The sequence below is a fragment of the Hipposideros armiger genome, unplaced genomic scaffold (genome assembly GCF_001890085.2).
Source record: "Hipposideros armiger isolate ML-2016 unplaced genomic scaffold, ASM189008v1 scaffold_486, whole genome shotgun sequence".
Classification (NCBI taxonomy): Eukaryota; Metazoa; Chordata; class Mammalia; order Chiroptera; family Hipposideridae; genus Hipposideros; species Hipposideros armiger.
In genome coordinates, this window is record NW_017731836.1 from 1,354,521 (window position 1) to 1,374,230 (window position 19,710).

Here is a 19,710-nt window from a genome sequence, read left to right on the forward strand (position 1 = left end):
TTCCCCTTCACCTTTCCACCTATCTCCCTATGCCCCTCCCCTGTGGCAACTATCAGTTTGTTCTTTGTATCTACGGGTCTGTTTCTGTTTTGTTTTGTTTGATTTCTTACTATGGAGGATAAAGATGTTTCTTAATGTGTCCATCTCCTTCTCCATACACTATCCCTCAGCTCAACCTTGCAATACATTTATTTTCTCCACTCTTGGTCCAATCAGTTCATTGTTCACATGATGACTAGGTAAATATTATTTACAGCTATACAACTTTTATTCTCTTGAGTCACCCTTTCTCCCCATTTGCTTCATGTTCTATGTGCCTATTATGAGTTAATCGTAAAACTCTTTGACAAAACTGACAACCTCCCAATATATTCAAACATGTGCGGTTTATTTCTCTTGGATTCCGTCCTTCCTGGGCCCTCTGTCCTCCTGTCTAACCCAGCCTGATTGTTCTCTGCACATCTGTACTGTTTGTTGTCTTATTGGGACAGATTTTAGAACAGCAACCTCTCATTTCGGAAGCAGAGAAAAATGTGTGCAAACTGCCATCTTCAGTAGGACGCCTCTCATTTAAAACATTCTAATCTTGATGAAGCCCTGCAGTTGTTTGCTCTTTTTCCTACTCAAGCTTTGACTTTTTTAAAAATAAAAGATAAAATCATAACTATTTGCAGACTCCAGGGTGAACTGGGTTTATCCAACATCTCAATGGTTTGCTAGTTAACCCAGTGTTGGAGCGTTGGTCATGGAGACTCATTTATGGTTTTGAGACGGTAACTTGCTGAAGAGGTCTAGTGGAAGAATATAGCTTACAGAAGTGCTGAACTCCAATTTACACCATCCCTTGGGCCTTGGGAAAATAGGGCTCATTATTATCTATAAAATTAGTTATGCTGGCTTATGCAAGATGCCTAATGAAATGGAATTCTAAATAAGATTTTTCTAATGGAAAAGATTGTATTATGACAAACAAATCAATGCATAGATTATTTTGGCAATAAGCTAAAACCTTTATTTATTAAATATAATAAAATTCAGACTATCATGCATTTTTAAGTGACCATAAACCCACCATCCTCCTGTAATTATTTTCATGTTTGTGTGTTGCCTTCACTTGCACAGATAATAAAGGGTTTTCATAATGTATATACTATTTTGTATTCTGCTTTTCTATGTTTCCAAATCTTCCTATTATCATTTTTATGCATTATACCTTACTCTGTTAAAGAACAATGATTTACTAAACTATTTTTATGTTTAACATTTAGGAAATTATATATCCTGTCAGTGGTGTAAAGAAAAATTGTACTATAGGTTTTTTGTTTTGTTCTTGTGTTTGCTTTTCTGAAATGATTTCCTATATAAATATATAGGCACGGAGTGATAGTAAAAGAGTCTGAGCTTTGCAACACTTCAGAAGTGTTGCGTTAAGAATGTCACTCATTTAGTGTCTCCTGAGGCCTCTTTTCTCACCTTGGTCTGAGACCCATAGCCTCCAGGACTGTGAAGAAATAAATTTCTGTTGTTTAAGCCAAAAAAAAAAAAAAAAAAAAGAAAAAAGAAAAAGAATGTCACTCACTAATGCAATGTTAAATTAGGCAACATTTCACAATCTGTTTCAAGGTTTCTAGCTATATGCCTTTTAAAACTTGGTGCATATTTATAAATCTAGAAATCAGCTCTTGAAGAGTAGAATAATGTAAGAGTAATGATTAATGTAAGTGCTTCTCATTTATCTGACTAGTTTAAAAAACTTAAGAAGCACAAGTCATTGATCCATGTATTGATTAATTCAGAGTTTAAGGTTTTCTTCTCTTTGCAAATCTATGAGTAGCTGAGTCACCATGTGAGCAACATGAGAAAGAAGGCAGAATAATTCACAAAATGAGTATTATCCTTAATCATGGCAAATGTATCTTTCTTGTAGAAATGAAAAGTATTAATTTGATGGAGAAATTAAATCAGTTATCAGATGAATCATTTTAGCAGCTCACCTTTGCCTAGATAACTCGCTTACTGCTGCTGTAAGAACCTGTAGGGTTTTAAAGCCAGTTTCCTGCTCTTATTCTATGTACTTTATGGGTCTTTTTCAATGTCATGCTTGTTACTGTGTTCAACATTCTGAGTTTCCTCACAGGGAATAAAGGTCCTAAACACAAGCTATCATTTAGCCCATATCCCTTAGAAGGAGTGGATGGGCTTTCAGTAACCAGTTATTATGTAAAATGAGAGTTTGAGTAATTTGAACAAAATATTTTTGCTTCCATCACTAGCTGAGGCATTGGAAAGAGATATGCAAAGACTTGGAAAGACAATAAGGATCTGGTATTGCATTTTCCCAGTGTAAGTGGAACTCCCGCCACCATTCTTTTCCAATTCCGTATTCTAAGAGGACTGAGACAGTGAAATCTTTCTTGTCTTTCAAGTGACATCTTGCAGGGAAGGCCTTGCCTTCAATAAGAACACTAAAGATGCCTGGTGAACTCACTACACTTTATTTATTTTGACAGGGTGTGCGTGGAGAACCTGGTGAACGAGGTTACCAAGGAGAGTTTGGATATCCAGGCCCACAGGTTGAATCAGTGAACCTGTTTTTAGTGCTAAAAAGGATATTTGTTTAAAATTTTAACTTAGATTCTTTGATAGGGGCTTAACATATATCAGAGCCTCTGCAAACAAATTGTATAGCTTCTCTTCTGGGCAGGTTAAACACCAATAACTAATATTTATTGAGCTCTTACCATGTCCTCCATATGGCCCTAAGCACTAGTATTAACTCATTTAATCCTTCAAGTGGGGATGTTGATTACTCCCACCTTACAGGGGAGAACTGGAGGGAGGATGGAGGAGTTAGGTAAATTGGCCAGGCTCACTCAACTACTAAGTGATAAAGATGAGATTCAAACTCAGGCATTATAGTTATAAATTTATTAGGCTCTTAATCACTGCCTCTGGAGATGTGTATTCAGATTACTCAAATAATATTTAATTCATAACAATTGTATTCAATTTGTCAGGAAAAATAAACAATGTGTTTATTGAGTATCTATTATACATAAGGCATTTTGCCAATAGGCCTGGGACATTCAGATCATTAAGGCAAGGATCTTGCCCTCAAGGAGTTCAGCCCAGTGGGGTGTTGTAAACTATTCCATGATAATTGGAAATTTAAACTTTCAACCAGTTCTTTTGGAACCCTCTAAGCATAACCCAAATGTTCTGTAAACACTGCTGGAATGCTTTCTATATCTTTCTTTTAAAAGCCAAATTGTTTTCAAGTACCCTCAAATGGAAGAACTTTAAAACAACAAATTTTACTAACACATTGAATCATTTCCCTGAACTTTAAATATCCTATATGAGTGTCAGATGATAATTTGAGAAGGTTTCTGCTGTTTTTCCACTTGACAAAGATACGAAAGAAAGAAATGGGCAATCAATGTGTAATTAAAGATTGTATTTACTTCATGATAGAAAATAGTATCTGAACATAGGGGGAAAAACTGAGAGATGTATTTTTGCCCTTTCTTTTGATCACTGGCTTAATTCAAACCACTATTGTGTCCTGGCGTTCTCTTTTATATTCACTTTATTATACTGCTGCGTGCAAAAGGCGCAGGTCTTGTGGTGAACTATGAGCAAGATAATCGATGAAGCTCCCCTGTAATTCTCACTTCCCACTGAGATGGGGGTAGGATGGTTTATTTAAATAGATGACTCAATACTTCAACCAGGAGTATAGAGACCATGATCAATGCTTCTAATAGGAAGGCATTTCTTAGAAGAGCTGGAGAAAAATTAGTGTCAGAAATCAGTAAGGTAAAATAGATTGGGAAGAAAATGAGCAATGCCCCAGCCATGTACCCAGTGAGATTAAGCTACTTAAAGGTACTTTTGGTTTTTGATAAAATAAAAATGTGATTTCTTGTTCAGCCTTTGCATGTATAAGAAAAATGTTGATTATTCAAAGGAGAGCACTACCCTTCCAGCTCCTCTCATTCCCTTTTTAGGATTTAAAATTAGTTTGGTGAATTAAAAATATAAAAGCAATGAAACCAATAAAAAAAAAGCAAAAGCAAAAAAAAAGCAATGTTCTCAGACTTTATTAATCATCAAATTCAACCGGAGAGATGGTTAGCAATATGGATGCTGAGGACTCACATCCTGTGTTTTAGATGGAGTGAGTTTGGAGCAAGTTATGCTGGGGGTGCTTAAGGGTGCAGATGCTGCTTGATTACAGTGTGATAAATATGACAGTGATAGGCCAGGGCACCTTGATTTGTGCTTCCATTGGCATCCAAGATGATTTTGTGGTTACATTAAAAATAAGTGTGCAGCTCTGTAAAAACTGGTTGAATTTTGTTTTCATCTTTGGACCAGGGACCAAAAGGAAGGCAAGGACCACCAGGAACTTTTGGACAGAAAGGCTTACGGGGTGTTCAGGTAGGTTTAAAAAAACTAAAAGCTGCAACTCAGCTGCTTATTAACAATGGCCAGTTCATACAACTGTGTGTTCCTGGATAAATAACATAAAGTTACACTGTTTGTTCTGGGACCTGTGAATATCAGGGATTTCTAAAAATGGCTAATTTGATGTACTAGACATTGATCACCAGCTATGTACCCCCTTCTACCTCAGATATTTTGTGGGAATATAGTGATCAATGAGGTTGGGTTTGAGCCTCAAGGGTGTGTAACACAAGCTCACACTTGTCTATAGTGCAAGAAAAAATAGTATAAAGGGAATAAATGACTAATTGCTCCTTACAAACATGTAAGAAAGTAATTACCATCCCAATTTTATAGATGAGGAAACTGAGGCTCAAAAGGATTAAATGACTTGTCATCTAGATAGTCGTTGGCTGAACTAGCCTCTAACTTGGGTCTTTCTGTGACTGTTCTACTCCCCATCCAATATCTCCATGGTTCATAGAAGGGTCAGCCCAGACTGAGGCAGACGATGGGAGTGGCTTCCTAAGGAAGGGAGCATTTGAGATACCTTAAACCTGAGCAGCATGATTTAAGTCAGGGTCAAGAGTGTCTGGAGATTCAAAACAGCAGTTCCAGGGTGGCCCCAGCCCTAGTTCTGTCCTCATTCTCTCCCTTGGTCAGGAAAAGTCAAGTTCCATAACTGGCGGTATTATTTTCATTCTCATTTGATAATGTTTTCTATTTGGAAAGGGTACAAGTCCAGGCATTTGTCTTCTGGTTCCCTTAATCAAACAGTGTTTTTCCCTCTAGTAGTCAGATAATTCCTCCAAATCTTGGTAGGTGGTAGACATGGCCTCGTGCACAGAACACTTTACCCCCTCCCCTCACTCCAACCTCTCAGCCCACTGTTTACATGTATATATGATGCATTTTGTTGGTTGGAGGATAAAATTAATGGTATAAAACATTAAAGGTGATTCATGAACATATTACCAGTTCCGGACTATTTGAATAATAGCAAGAGAGTCAGGTAGCTAACTTTGTGGCCTTTGATGTGATTTTGGTCATGTTCTTGTTGCAGGGGAATCCTGGGCCTCCAGGGACACAAGGTTCAAAAGGAAAAACTGGACCAAGGGGAAGGAAGGTAAAGGTCATAGTCGTAGAACATACTTCCTTGATTGCAACTTGGGTTTTCTTCCACGAATCTCTCCTTATGTCATAATTTCCAGCATGAGTTTCTGATGTGGTTGGTGATTTATCGACTGTCCATTACCTTATAGTGGGATACATAGAAGAGAAGACATATAGACAGACATGCAGAAAGATGGACAGATGGTCCATCCCATGTATCATTAGATAAAGACATCAATGGAGAGATAAATATATGCGTTCACTGCGAATGTGTAGATTCACACACTCACACCTGGAAAAAGCCACAGCAATATAAAATTCTATAACTGATGCTGCTTACCTAGCTTTGCTAGTTTTCAGTACCAAAATTTTAATATATTTTTACTTTTTTATATTGAACACAAGTCTAGAGGAAGCTATTCACCTTAGGCTGTAGGATGATGCCAATGGGACTTGAAAAAGAAGAACAATATAAAACTGCATGAACTCATAAGAGAAAATTAATTTCATCTTTATTCTTTATTATAAAAGGGAGATTATGGTAATGCCGGAGAAAAAGGCCCGTGGGGTCAGCAAGGACCAAGAGGGCAACCTGTAAGTCTAGTTTCTTTGTTGTGGACTCTTGATTGAATTTCTTGTGTATTATTTGCTCTGGTTTTACATAAAATTCTAATGTGCTTGGTGAGTATTTGAGGTAAGAAATATAATATGATCACTAGAGCTGTTGTGAATCTAAAGAGTCAAAGATCCTCAAACTCCTCATATAAATAAAGAATCCAAAGATGTCTTGGGGTTGGTTTTGCCGTCTCGCACGTTGTTGAAGAGGGAAGTACCAGTGAGCCTGTTCTGTTTGACAAAGGTGTTTTACAAACCTTTGAGTGTTGGGAATACAGAGATGTTCAATGAAACATTTTTTTCCGGGGAAACAAGACAGCCAATCAGAGTTGCAAATTTTTAATGGCATAGGTTTGATTATCTGGAACATAGAAATAATCTTTGAAGACCAAGGATCATAAAAGGCTTACTTCAGCAGATAATACTTTCAAAGACAGAGCTATGCATTTTTACCTCAGTCATTCATTGCTCTGAGCATGAGAACAAGTGAGTTGTTTTAGGACTGTTTTCAATTCACCGCCTTACTGGAAAGAGCTTTATGATACAGAGTAATGTTGTCTTTCCTGCAACTCATATTTCTGAGATTTCTTTCACTAGCAGTAGGAAGGACCTGCAGTTATTTTACACTTGGCACTGGAATTGCATTTGTTAGCAAGGAGAGAAAATAAAAGCAGGTCTAAGAAGCTTAAACTTACATGTGGCAAGGGGAAGAACAGAAAGGGATTACTATCAAATGAAATGTAAGGCAAGCAATGTTTTGCACCTATATTCAGTTCAGCTGGTGAAATTAACACTGTTTGACTTCTAAAAACTATCCTGATTTTAAAAAATGCAAAGCTGGTTCCTACAGACCTCTTTCCAGACAGACAAAGCTGGGGAGCAGTGCCTATCTTGAAGGTGGCACTTCAGGAATGTCAGAGGGTGTTGGACATCCGCAAAATATATAGTTTGGGTGTGTGGGGTTGCAGATATTGGAGGCTCTGCACGTCCTTCAGCAGAGAGGTGCTGGAGCAACAGCGAATGAACCTCACCTGCATCTCTTCCCCCCCCAAATTATCTCATTTTGGGCAATCTTCTTTATTTTATCTTCTATTTTAAACTTTTCTCCTTAGCCATATGAATTATCTTTGTGGCTTAAAATTAAAACTTTTTTTCCCCTCAGTTGACCTACTTGTCCATTTAGCATATAGAACCTAAAAGATTCTGAATTCACTCTTTATTACGAGAAGCTCACTTTCCACATATACAGATGCTAAGATCCTAGTAGTATGATATCATCAATGTTTTCATAATTATTATCATCAGCATGACCAGTTACATCATGACCACAGCTACTCCCCTGCCAACCTCATCATGACTACTGTCACCATCAGCGGCAGAGTACCACTTAGCAAGTACTTTCTCTGTGCCTGGCATCAGGCTAAGTGCTTTCCATGCACAATCTCACTTAATCTTCCAACAGCCACACTGTGTAGATGATAGTATTATCCCCATTGAACAGATGAGGAAACTGATGCTTAGAGAGGTTGAGTGATGTGCCCAAGGTCACTCAAACAACTAGCATTAGAAATAGAATAAAAATTCAGATCTTTCTGGGTTTACAGCCTAAGTATTTATTCACTAACCTACATTGCCTCTATTTCAATCTCCCCCCCAACCCCCCCAAGTCTGTCTTTAATCCTAGAGATTTACCAATTCTGGAACTTGTTCCATTGTCATTTCGTCCTGTGAGGAAAGCAGGTTTGCCCAAGGGGAACTTTGTGCAGTGATTTGGCTTTGTGCACCTGTGGTATCATCTTGCTGAGTTACAGAATTTTGCTGAAGAGGGGGTTAAAAATTAAGAAGAAAACACAAAAAACCCTTATATAATTGGTCTTAAAAGCTTTAAACCCTATTTCCTCCTTATCCTTTGAAAGTAGTCCAGTGTTTATCCTATAAAGGTAGGCTTTACCTCCATCAAACCCCTTCTGCCTTCCCCACCTCTGTGCACTGCTGATTCTCCCAAGGGTTCAGATAATATTATCAGCCACGTATTGATCTGGATGACTACAGTTCATCTTGTGTCATTTTCTTAGGGTCATTTTGGTCCCGATGGATATGGACATCCAGGAAGAAAAGGAACAAAGGTAAGGAACAAACTTACAGAGTATTCTGAACTAAGGACTACAGCTTTTATTTTATTTTACTAGAATAAGTTATTACCCTAGTGGCATTCTGGGAAAGGTTTCTGCATGCTGTTTATGACATGTTGTAGCTGCCAGAGTTCCCTCCTTAAAAAATAAAAGCTGATTTTGTCACTCCCTTATTTAAAAACCAAACTTCTTGCTTCATCTCCTACCTACACCAGATATTCCCACCCCAGCACTAGGCATGCTAGGCCCTTTCCTAACCCCTTGCCTTTGTAAACACTCTTGCCTCTATTTGGGATTTCCTTTCCCATCTCCCTGCTTTGGACAATTTTTACTCATTTTCTAAAACCAACTCAAATATCAGCTTATTCTATGAAAGGCTTCTTGGCTTCCATAGACAGAATTTTTTGCCTGTACTCTGTGTTCCTAAAGCACATTGTTCATATTTGTACAGTAACCCGCCCTCTCCTCCCCCCCCCTTTTTTTTTTCAGCTGAGCCAGCCTGCTACCTCTTGGCAGCTCAGCTCAGGCCGGGCATCAAACCACTGTTGCACAGAGCTAGCACTCTTGAGCGAGCTGTTAACCAACTGAGCCACTCGACCTACAGTAGCCCCTTTTTAATTGAGGTTATATTATAATTTATTCCTGCATATGTGTCCACCTCCCACTTTGTGAACTTGATAGCAGGATTGCATCTTACTCATTTTTGTATTGTGGAACAGAGCTTAACACAAAATAGGTGCTCAATGAGTATATTGGAATATTTCTACTCCCATAAAAAGCTGGTATTTTCACATGTAGTTAATGGGTCACTGACAGAGATTTTGAAGCCTGGAAGTCCCATGAAGCTTATTGAATAAATCAAATGTCAATAGCCGCAGTGAATCCTGGTGCTTTAGTTTTCAAGTTACATTTATTGCCTCACAAAATAAGGAATCACTGGGATGTTTAATGATACCCAGCTCCTTAACAGTGTCAGGACTCTGGGCTGATTTCTCTGTCATTCTCTTGTTTCCTTTGTGACCGTGAGATGACACCGTTACTTTATTGAACAGAAAAATGCTCCAAACACAGTAAGCTCTTAGTGAATATCTGTAGAATGATGGACGGTGGGGATGCCAGTGATCGTCTGGTTCAGTCTGGTCGGCATACAGATAGGAAAGCCTGAGACTCAGAGGAGGAAAGTAACTGGCCTGTGATCACATAGCCAGTTAGAGACAGAGCTAAGTGTGGAAACTAGTTCATTGGAGCCCCATCCTGACAAATTAAGTCTTTCTTGTCTAGGGGAGAGTTTGCACAACAGGGAATTCTGGGTAGAATTCAAATGTGCTTGTTTTGAACCACATACCACCGAAGCACAAGGCCAGTCTATGCTTATTGTGATGCACTTAATACTGTGGAGCATGCATGGGTTTTTCCTGGCAAGTCCTAGTGGTCTCATTTTAAGTAGCCCTTACTGCTGCTCAGCCAGCCAACTACACTTTCCTCGTCTGTTCACTCTCCTTTCTGAGTGATCTACTTCATACCTTCTCCTCTCCCTTCAAACCTCCAAGACCTGCTTTCTCTTCCACATTTTCAGCAGACAAACATGCTTCCTATTTCATTAATTAAATGGAAGCAATGAGAGGAGAGCTTCTGTGCACACCCGCCACCATGTAGGCCAAACGACTTGCCTCTGCACCCTGTCTTCCCTTCTGCTGTGGAGATGAGTCTATGCCCTGTCTAAGACTAATCTCTCCTCTCATGGACTGGATTCCATTCCCTTTTTGCTTTCCTAAGGCCCCGGCTCCTGCAGGTGCCACCTTTCTCTTCTGCATCATGAAATTTTCTTCCCTCCACATAGATTATTCACATCAGTATCCAAAGAGGTGGGAATATCTCTCATCTAAAAAAGCCCCCAAACCAAAAACAAAACCCTCACTTAACTACCTACTCCCATTGTCCCATTGCTGTCTGGCAACTCTTTGAAAGAGGAAGTCTGTATACCTATGGTTCTCACTCGGAGGTGATTTTACCCTTCAGGGGATATTTGGCAATGTATTTTATGTACCACAACTGGGGGGAGGGGATGCTACTGGCAACTGGTAAGTAAAGACCAAAGATACTATTTTTCATCTTATAATATACAAGACAGATCCCAGCAAAGGACCATCGGGTCCCAAATGTTAGTAGCGTGGGGCTAAGAAACTCTACTTTCTTTCCTCTGTTCTCTCTGATAACAATTGAGCCTTTACCCCTCAGCTCTCCCCCCTCAACTACATATGCTTTAGTCGAGGTAAAATCCATGGTACTAAATCCAATGGTCTTTTCTCTGCCCGCATCATATTCCATCTCAGCAGGCATTTGACCAAGATGATCGTGGGCTTGTTCTTGGAACCTTTCCTCTCTCATTTTCCAGGACACCCCACTTGCTTGGTTTGTGCTGGCTGCCCTTTCTCAGTCTCCTTTGCTGGATCTTCTGAACGTTCTTGACCTGTAACTATTGGAAGACACAGGGCTCTACCTTCATATTTCTCTCCCTCTTTACTCACTCCTCAGGGGACCTTATCCAGCCCCATGGCATCAAGTACCATCTATCCTGTGATCTCCAGCTTATTTCTCCAGCTCGGACCAATCTCTTAAACTCCAAATGTTTCCACTTGGTTATCCAATAGATACCTTAACATTGCCATGTCCCCAAACAATTTTCTTCTTTCGTTTGTTAGCCTTTCATTATGGAAAAATTCAAATGTATATGCAAGTGGAGAAACTTATATAATGACACATCTCCCCATGTATCCATCATCTAGCTCAAACAATGCAAAACCCTTGACCAATTTTGTTTTGTTTTCTTTATTCTCCCACCCACTTATTCCCCCACCAATTATTTTGAAGCAAATCCCAGATATCTATTTAATGTATAAATATTTCAAATTGCAGCTCTAAAATATTCTTTAAAAATATAATACCATTACCACACCTAAGAATTAACAATAACCCCTTAATAAGCCAAACATCTAGTCAGTGAACACTGATTCCCCTGACAACCTGCCCCTCCTCCAGCCTTCCCCATCTCAAGAGTGGGGACTCCATCCTGCCAGTTGCTCAGGACAGACACTTGCACCATCTTTACTAAGTTTCCTTCTCTAACCCCCTACATTTAATCCACCAATAAATAATGGTGAGTCTGCTTTCAAAATATATCCAGCATTTCATCACTTTTCAGTACCGCCCCTGCCACACTCTGGGCCAAGCTAATATGATTTTCCCCCTGAATTGCTGTAATAGCCACCTAACTGGTCTCTCTGCTTCCGCCATTGCCTCATCTAGTTAGTTCTCCATGCAGCAGCCAGAGCCATCTTTTAAACACGTAGTCAAATCATGTCACTCCTTTATTCAAAGCCCGGCTATAGCTTCTGATGCCATTCAGAATTAACCCCGCTGTTCACATGGCCTTCAAGACTCTATACAATCTGGCCCCTCCGTGAACTCTCTGACTTTATCTCCTTCTGCTCGCCCCATCCCCACCCGCTTCAGTGATCCTGAAACATGGCACACATTCATACTCTTGCCTCAGGGTTTTTTTTTTACACACTTCTCCTTCTGCCTGGAATGCTCTTTTCCTGGATATCTGTGTGGCTTTCTTCCTCAGTTCATGCCAGTCTTTTCCCAAATGCCACCTTTACCAAGAGGGTTGCCTGACCACCTTATGTAAAATAGTTACCACTCCCCCCGACCCCATCATTCTTCACCTCTTAATCCCCTTTCTGGAATTGCATTTATCACTTCCTGACATACATCTCTTCCTCACTGGCGGGTAAGTTCCATAATAGCAGGGTCTTTGTTCTGTTCACTGCTGAATTTCCAGTGCCTAGAGAAGTACCTGGCACGTAATAGGTGCTACATAAATATTTGTTGAATGAATAATTGCTTTGTAGTGTGCCTTTGATCTGACAATGAGCACTTGCTTCCCAACAGTCAATTTGGTGCCCCTTCCTTTGGTTTCCATTGCATCAGATCTCTGGTTATTTAAACCCATAGATAAAAATGCTTAAGAAGGAAGTTTAATTACACATTATATCGAGGAGGCGGAAAAAATTTGTAAAAATCATTTGCAAGTTGTTTCACAACGAATTATAGAAATAAAATATGACTACTTGGGAGTAGCTCAAGATAACAACCATTGCTATAGTTGTTTTTTCTGGCACTTATTTTGAGAGTCTTTTTCCTCAAAATTACAGTTTTTTTTCCCCCTGAGGAATGCCAAAGAAAGACTTAATCATATAACATTAAGTAATACTTATCTCATTTCTGACACTAGGGTCAACCTGGATTTCCTGGCTATCCTGGCACAAAAGTAAGAAGATATCTTTCTGGGGCCTGGCAATTGGTATGCAGCATGTGTCATTTGTTTGTACTTATTTTTTTTTACACTCAAGATTTTGCTTTTGATTCTATTAAGGGAGAAGATGGTAACCCAGGCCATCGAGGAGAGAAGGGGACAAAGGGAATCAGAGGGAAGAGGGTAAGAATCAAAGGAATTTCCCAAAATGCAAAGGGGCCCACATAATGACACTCTACTCACAGGAGCATATTTCCATTGGGTTAATGGACTTCTTAGCAGAAAGCCTGTGTCCTCCTCAGGCAATGCACAGTCATACCTTCCTTGGGCCGCCAACCCACTTCCCACTTGATCCCACTCTCATTTATCTTCTGAATGCAAATGTAGCCCCACAAACGGTAACAACAGAAAATTCAAGCTGGAGTTTCAGTTATGCAATATCAACCTTTAAATAAACAAGTTTGGAGGCACCTCTGTCTTTGGTAAGTCTAGATATCATTTGGAAAGGTACTGTTTTATCTACAGAGCAGACATTGCTATTTCTTTCAGATTCTTCCAAGCCTTAACTTTCTCTTAGCTATTGTGGGACTAGACTCTCAAGAATGTGGCTGCCATCTTGGTGGACTTTGGATCATGTTTTCACTGTGCTTTATAGAGTCTACCATTATAAATCTATTCCTTCAGGTTCTGAAGATTCAATCTTGAAGCGCCACAGTCACTGGCAGCTCTTTTTGAAAAGAGTAACCCTGTGGATATCTTTTTGGAAAGAGTAAACCTTGGTAATGTTTAGCTGATATAGTCAGCGAGGCCTTCTAAGAAAAGAAGATGGACCAGTGTTCAGTGAAGAAAAGAGGAAAGGAAAGATAATGCATATTTTCCAGGCACTCAATAATTGGTATTTTTATACATTGGCAAAGACATAAAGAAAAATTTGATCTATGCCTAGCTTGGCTTGCTGCTGGCTGCTATTGCACTGCTCAGCTAAACTTGTCTCTGGTTTCAAATAAAGAGAGAGAGAGAGAGAGAGAGAGAGAGAGAGAGAGAGAGAGAGAGAGCAAGAGAGAGAGAGAAAACATCAATTACATATAGATAATGCTGTGTCAGTTCAAATATGTGTAAGATGAGCAGTGACCCCATGATTAGCATATACCTTTTCTCTGAAAGACCAGAGGTGGTAGAGGAAATTTTCTCCTGATGCCAGGTCCTCAATGCATATTTTCCTGCATTCTTTAAATTATATGACTTGGAGGCTCAACTGATATTGACATCCTTTAAGGCTCTATTTGGAAGTGTGTGTTTGTGTGTGTGTACACATGTTTTCTGGGATTAGGTGTGTAGGGGGGATTTAGATGGTTCCCATAAAGAGACCCCTTCTCTTTCTAGTTTCTGAGCCTCACTCCACTGATTACAGTTCATAAACTAACGTGTCCATCTCAGACTCATTGGACCTTAGATATAATGACAACTTAGTATCTCAAAGTGGGTCTGATGGCTTTAATCAAGTTGTATTCATGGGAGAATGCTTATTCCTTTTCTTTGGTCATTTTTAGGGTAATTCTGGCTTTCCTGGATTTGTTGGAACTCCAGGTGACCAAGGCCCTCCAGGACAAAGGGTAACATGGACTCTTTTTTCTCTTATTTTCAACCTTTGTGTAAAAATGAATAAAGATTTGATAAGAGGTCTCTCTAAGAAGAAATGAACATTTGGGATACACAAGAGGACCTATACAGGGAAGGGGCCACATTTGCTTTACATTCGCTTTAAGTCCTTACACTATATTTTTATTCAATTTAAATGTTGTACTTGAGCATGGGGACGATATTAGAGTGGCTGGAGATTTATGAGTCTGTGTAAATACACAAAACAATATGTAATACTCACTGGAGAATGAGTTTATCAATGTAAACAAGATGAACAACAACATTTATGCAAAAACTAGAAGGAAATCATAACAAAATGTGACATTTATATAATCTTAACTGAACTGACAATGTTGCAAGCCCACGAATGTTTTTTATTTTTTTATTTGTTTTATTTTTTTTTTAGCCCACATATATTTAAAAAATTCCCTGGAAGGTTGTTTGGTATGAAAGGAAAGACTTGGGGCTACTGTCATTTTGCCCCATGCCTCATCAGGCTAGGCTGTCATTACATGAGGGATGACTCAGTAAGCCAGCCGTGGGTAGAACCTGGTGGCTTCATTGCAGTGTGGGGTTTACGGGAGAGGTGCAACAAAGTCATAGAATCAACAATCTTAGAAGTAGAAGGACAACTCGTGCCCATTTTATGGAAGAGGAAACAAAGGCTGAGAAGATTATAGCGACTTACCCAAGGTTACAAATTACTGCCTTGCAGAGTTTATATAAGAACAAAGATCTGTAGACTCCTGGAGGGCCTGGAGTCAGGCAACTCTATGCTGAAGGAGCCAGGGAAGACTTGTTCAGTACTAGGGCAGAGATAGTGTGGTGGTGGGTGGCCTGAGGAAGAAAGGCATGGAGGGAAGGACCGGGGTCTACTTTAGAGCTGCCTATGAATGGTCCTGAGTTCTTGAAAGACCCTTTCCTGAATTTTATCCTCAACTATGTCTTGGTCTCAAGATGACTTGATCTTCTAAAAGTCTTTATGTATCATCTACCTGGGCATCCTAGACTACAAGGTCTGGGACACATCTCCTAGGTACTCTGACCTCCTTCCTTTAAAGGGTCAGACAGAACTCCAGGGCCAGGAGTAAAGGACAGAGGTGATCCATATACTGTGGTGAACTTCTTCAGAACCTCTTGTGAACTCTGGAGAAAAATGTATTGAACCTCAGAATTTTGCATTTTAAATCTGTTTCTGTTCTTTCCAGGGTATCAAGGGCCCCAAAGGCATGATAGATATGACGGTAGGTGAAGATTTTAATTCTAAACTTTATTTTTTCAGAACACAAAGCTTTCTACTTTTACGAAATAGGAATCTATAAAGATTCTTTAGTTTCTAGTAGATTGGGGGAGGAGGATTATCACTTTGTGAGGGGTGTAAAGGTCTAATTATTACATTGTTTTGTACACCTGAAACTAATAAAAATTTTTTTTTGTACTATTAAAATGTTTTGTATACCTGAAACTAATAAAAAAATTCTCTTAGTATTTTACACTTACAGACTTTACTCTAGAATGTTATAACCAAACAAATAAAAAGAGTAAAATAATATTTTAAATCCTGGAGGGAATCTGGATATTTTTGATTAACACTAGTTGACATGAAAGGAAAGACTTGGAGACCACTACCCCTGTGCAATATGCCTTTTTGTAAAGTTCAAAAATTGCTTCTAATACACAGCACAGTAGAGGCCTTTGTGTCTCATGGCACATCTGAAAACAATCTCAAAATTATGATGGTTTTTCATCTTCCAAGTACAGAAATGCTATTGTGGGTGGGTAAGGGGGGAATTGGAGGCAATGGAGGAGCAGGAAGTGATGGGATTGGGGGGAAGAACAGGACAGAGAGGAAGTGATCACAGGAACAAAGCAGAATTCTAGGAGAGGTGTCAGCAGTACCTGCCTTAGAAGTCATTCTAAAAAAGTATACCAGGGATTGCTAACATAGAGATATAAGAATTAAAGGCATTTCTCCCCCTTCTGTGGTGAGATTCCTGGATTTAACCTTCTTCAAAATCAAATTCGATTCCATTGCTTTGCGAGGCAGATGAGAAAAATAAGCTCCTTATCTACCTATCTCTAATAATATGGGCACTATATTGTATGTAAGATAGTTTAAATATTTTAAAATGTCCACTGGATCTAGAAATACAACTGTTGGATGGTTTCATTTGCTATAACAATTTTCGGATTTTCTGTTGTAGCTCAAAATGCTTCAGATAGGCAATGATAAAATATCCATATGACATTTCTAAGTCACCAGAGTATACTGAGGAGGAGTATACTTCAAATTAAATACTTTTTCATTTTTCCTCTCTTTCTCCATCTTTCTAACAGCCTTGTGAAATTGTTAACTTCACACGAGAAAACTGCCGTAAGTTAAAAAAGGCTCAAAAGGAGCCAGTGGTGTGAAATGGGATGAGTCATGGATTGAGGACATAAGTCAGCATGGATTTGACTGAGGTTTGGGTGGTGCCATTATCCCTTAAGATAGGCTCCTGTAAATGAATTTATTTAGCTCAGTAGCCCCTTGGGTAAGTAATCTTCCTCAATGTGGTCTCAGAAATGAAGTGGTTAAAAGGCATGTCATCTCAATGGGGAAGAAAAATTTCGCTGTACAACATGGTGCCCCATAAAATGTAACGATAATTGCACAACTGCATGTCTACATCTTGGTGCTTCTTATCATGAAAAAGACAAAGAAATCTTTGTTCTTCTTATCTCACCAATTTAAACAAGAAGGATTACCAGTGAGCTTTCAATAAGAAATGTGTCCTATTTTATATTTATGTTTTAAAAATGGAATTACGAATCATCAAATATTAAGGAATGTTTTATCACATTCTCAGATTGGAATTTATTTTTTGGCTTGAATGTATTCTAGGATATTTACATCCTATAATACACACATTTCTCCACTTACTGGCAATAGGGAGAGAACATTGACTTGGCAAGTTGCTTAGTTTGAGAGCTTGGGTTTTCTCCACAACTTTCCTTTCTCTTTTTACTCCAACTTCCATATTCTGTTCATTCCCATCTAGTTCCTACTCAGGAAGATTATGGAATTCTATTTCCTAGAAATCATAAAGAAAAATACCATCGTCTTGACCACAAAGGAAAAGTGTCAGAGTAGGCTGTATAGAAATTGAAAACCCCTTTACATTGAAGAGCACTGTAAAACCAAAAGCAGACAGAAAAAGGGGAAAAAATATATGTGATATAAGCAATGGACCCAATCAAAACACTTAACTTCCTAATTCTATCATGTCAAAATATATAAAATTGCTGCTACTCAATCATTTTCATCTACACACAAATATTTCATATTTACTAACCTAAATATAAAAAACTCTTTTAGATCGAAAATAGGCAACAAATATGAATGAAGGATTCAGAGAAGAAAAAATGCAAATGAAGAACAAATCTAAAAATGTTTGACCTCACAAGAAGTCAAAGAATACAAATTAAAATGAAACACTCTTTTTGTTTCTCAAATTGGAAATTTAATTAAATTTATTGAGGTGACAATGGTTAGTAAAATTACATAGGTTTCAGGTGTATAATTCTGTAATACATTATCTATATATCACATTGTGTGTTCATCACCCAGAGTCAGTTCTCCTTCCATCACCATGTATTTGACCCCCTTGACCCTCTTCTACCACCCTTCCTACCCCCAGAAGTATTTTTTAAATGACAAAAACTTCCCTATCTAAATGTGGGAAATGTATAAAAGTACTCATTGCTGGTAGGAGTGACTTCAGTGCTCAATGGCAGTGACAGAAACATATTTCTCAAATCAGAGCCTGAAAGTGGCTATTCCAGGGTTGATAGTGAGCTCCATGGGGTTCAGGGATGCCGGCTCTTTTTATTTTCTAGCTCTGCCATTGGGGTGAAAATGTTCTGTTTCTCAAATTACCTCATGGTCTCAGATGTCTATGAAGCTTCCACTTGCAAGAAAAGGAAAGGAAAGGAGAAGGCTAATTTCTCCAAATTGTACCTACCATTTTTCTTATTCTATTATCCAGAACTTAGTGAGAACTCTACTCCACTGGGAAATGAAGTCTTTGTTCTAGCAAGCCATATGCCCAGCCACAGATTGTGTTCTATTACTATAGAAAAAGAAAGAATGAATATTGGGGAACAAGTAGAGGTCTCTGCCACACTCAGGCAGGAGGAGTCAGAGAAGGCCAAGCTTGAATTTCTCAGAGGAGATTGGTTTTTCATCTTGAAGCACTCAGTTGGAAAAGATGCCACTGCTTATGTAAGCTAACAATGTCTTCTTTTCTCTCCAACATAATTTTCTTTCCAGCTTGTTCAAGAGGTAAATAATGTTTCTTATTCACTCAAATCTTCACCTGTTTAGAGGCATTGCAGAAAACCTTAAATCTGTGTATTTATTGTGTCAAGGTGTTTCCAAATGCCCCGCGTTTCCTACTGAAGTGGTCTTTGCGTTGGACATGTCAAATGATGTCACTCCATTGGATTTTGAGAGGATGAGAGACATTTTATTGTCTCTGTTGATGACGATGGAAATAAGTGAAAGTAACTGCCCAACGGGTGCTCGAGTGGCCATAATTTCGTACAACTACAAAGTAGATTACCTGATTCGCTTCTCGGACTACAAGGGGAAGCCTGCTCTCCTGCACGCAGCCAGTAAAATCCCCCTGGAAAAGTCCTCTGGCAGCAGGAACCTTGGGGATGCCATGAGGTTTGTGGCAAGACACGTATTTAAACGTGTGCGCTCGGGCCTTCTCCTGAGGAAAGTGGCTGTGTTCTTTGAGGTGGGCCCGACCCGTGATGCACGTTCCATCAACACCGCCGCACTGGAGTTCAGCGCGCTGGGCATCATCCCTGTCGTCATCGCCTTCACAGAGCAGCACAACCTCCCACACGCCCTGTTGGTAAGTGGAGGAACCACCTGGGGGGCCGGGGAAGCGGGGCGGTTAGTACATGGTCCTTATCCCTCCATCAAGGACCACATGAGGTATGAGGTGTTCTGTTCAGGGGAAGAATTTCCCAGAAATAGGTGTGTAGGCATGGCGGGCAGGGGGTCTCCTTATGGACTCGACTGCTAATGCTGCTACTAGTGCCGACTGGCCATTCTCGAGCCCTTATTTTGTGCTATGTGCCTCATAAACATTATCTTATTTAATTATCACCCAAACGCTATACGGTAGGCTTATTTCAGAAATAAGGAAACTGAGGCTTAGAGAGGTTACATCTACCATTGAAAGTCAAGTATCTACTTAGTCACAGACTGATATTATTAATATCTGTATTCAGAACCTATGCTTAACCACTATTCTAAATTGTATCATGGGGGTCCATAGAATGTAATTTTCCCTTTCTTTCTTTCTTTCTTTCTTTCTTTCTTTCTTTCTTTCTTTCTTTCTTTCTTTCTTTCTTTCTTTCTTTCTTTCTTTCTTTCTTTCTTCCTTC

The 19,710-nt window shown here is 39.2% G+C and overlaps 1 protein-coding gene across 1 annotated transcript in view; it reads left to right on the forward strand.

Moving 5' to 3' along the window:
- The window catches only part of LOC109395820 (collagen alpha-4(VI) chain-like), a 100,937-nt gene that overhangs the window by 62,162 nt on the left and 19,065 nt on the right, over positions 1–19,710 (forward strand). Inside the window, exons 16-27 of the mRNA XM_019667146.1 lie at positions 2,511–2,573; positions 4,381–4,443; positions 5,513–5,575; positions 6,094–6,156; positions 8,253–8,303; positions 12,607–12,642; positions 12,748–12,810; positions 14,178–14,240; positions 15,477–15,512; positions 16,606–16,642; positions 18,581–18,592; positions 18,679–19,172. Of these exons, the coding sequence (XP_019522691.1) occupies positions 2,511–2,573; positions 4,381–4,443; positions 5,513–5,575; positions 6,094–6,156; positions 8,253–8,303; positions 12,607–12,642; positions 12,748–12,810; positions 14,178–14,240; positions 15,477–15,512; positions 16,606–16,642; positions 18,581–18,592; positions 18,679–19,172 (1,044 nt within the window). The remainder of the gene's footprint in view (positions 1–2,510; positions 2,574–4,380; positions 4,444–5,512; positions 5,576–6,093; positions 6,157–8,252; positions 8,304–12,606; positions 12,643–12,747; positions 12,811–14,177; positions 14,241–15,476; positions 15,513–16,605; positions 16,643–18,580; positions 18,593–18,678; positions 19,173–19,710) is intronic.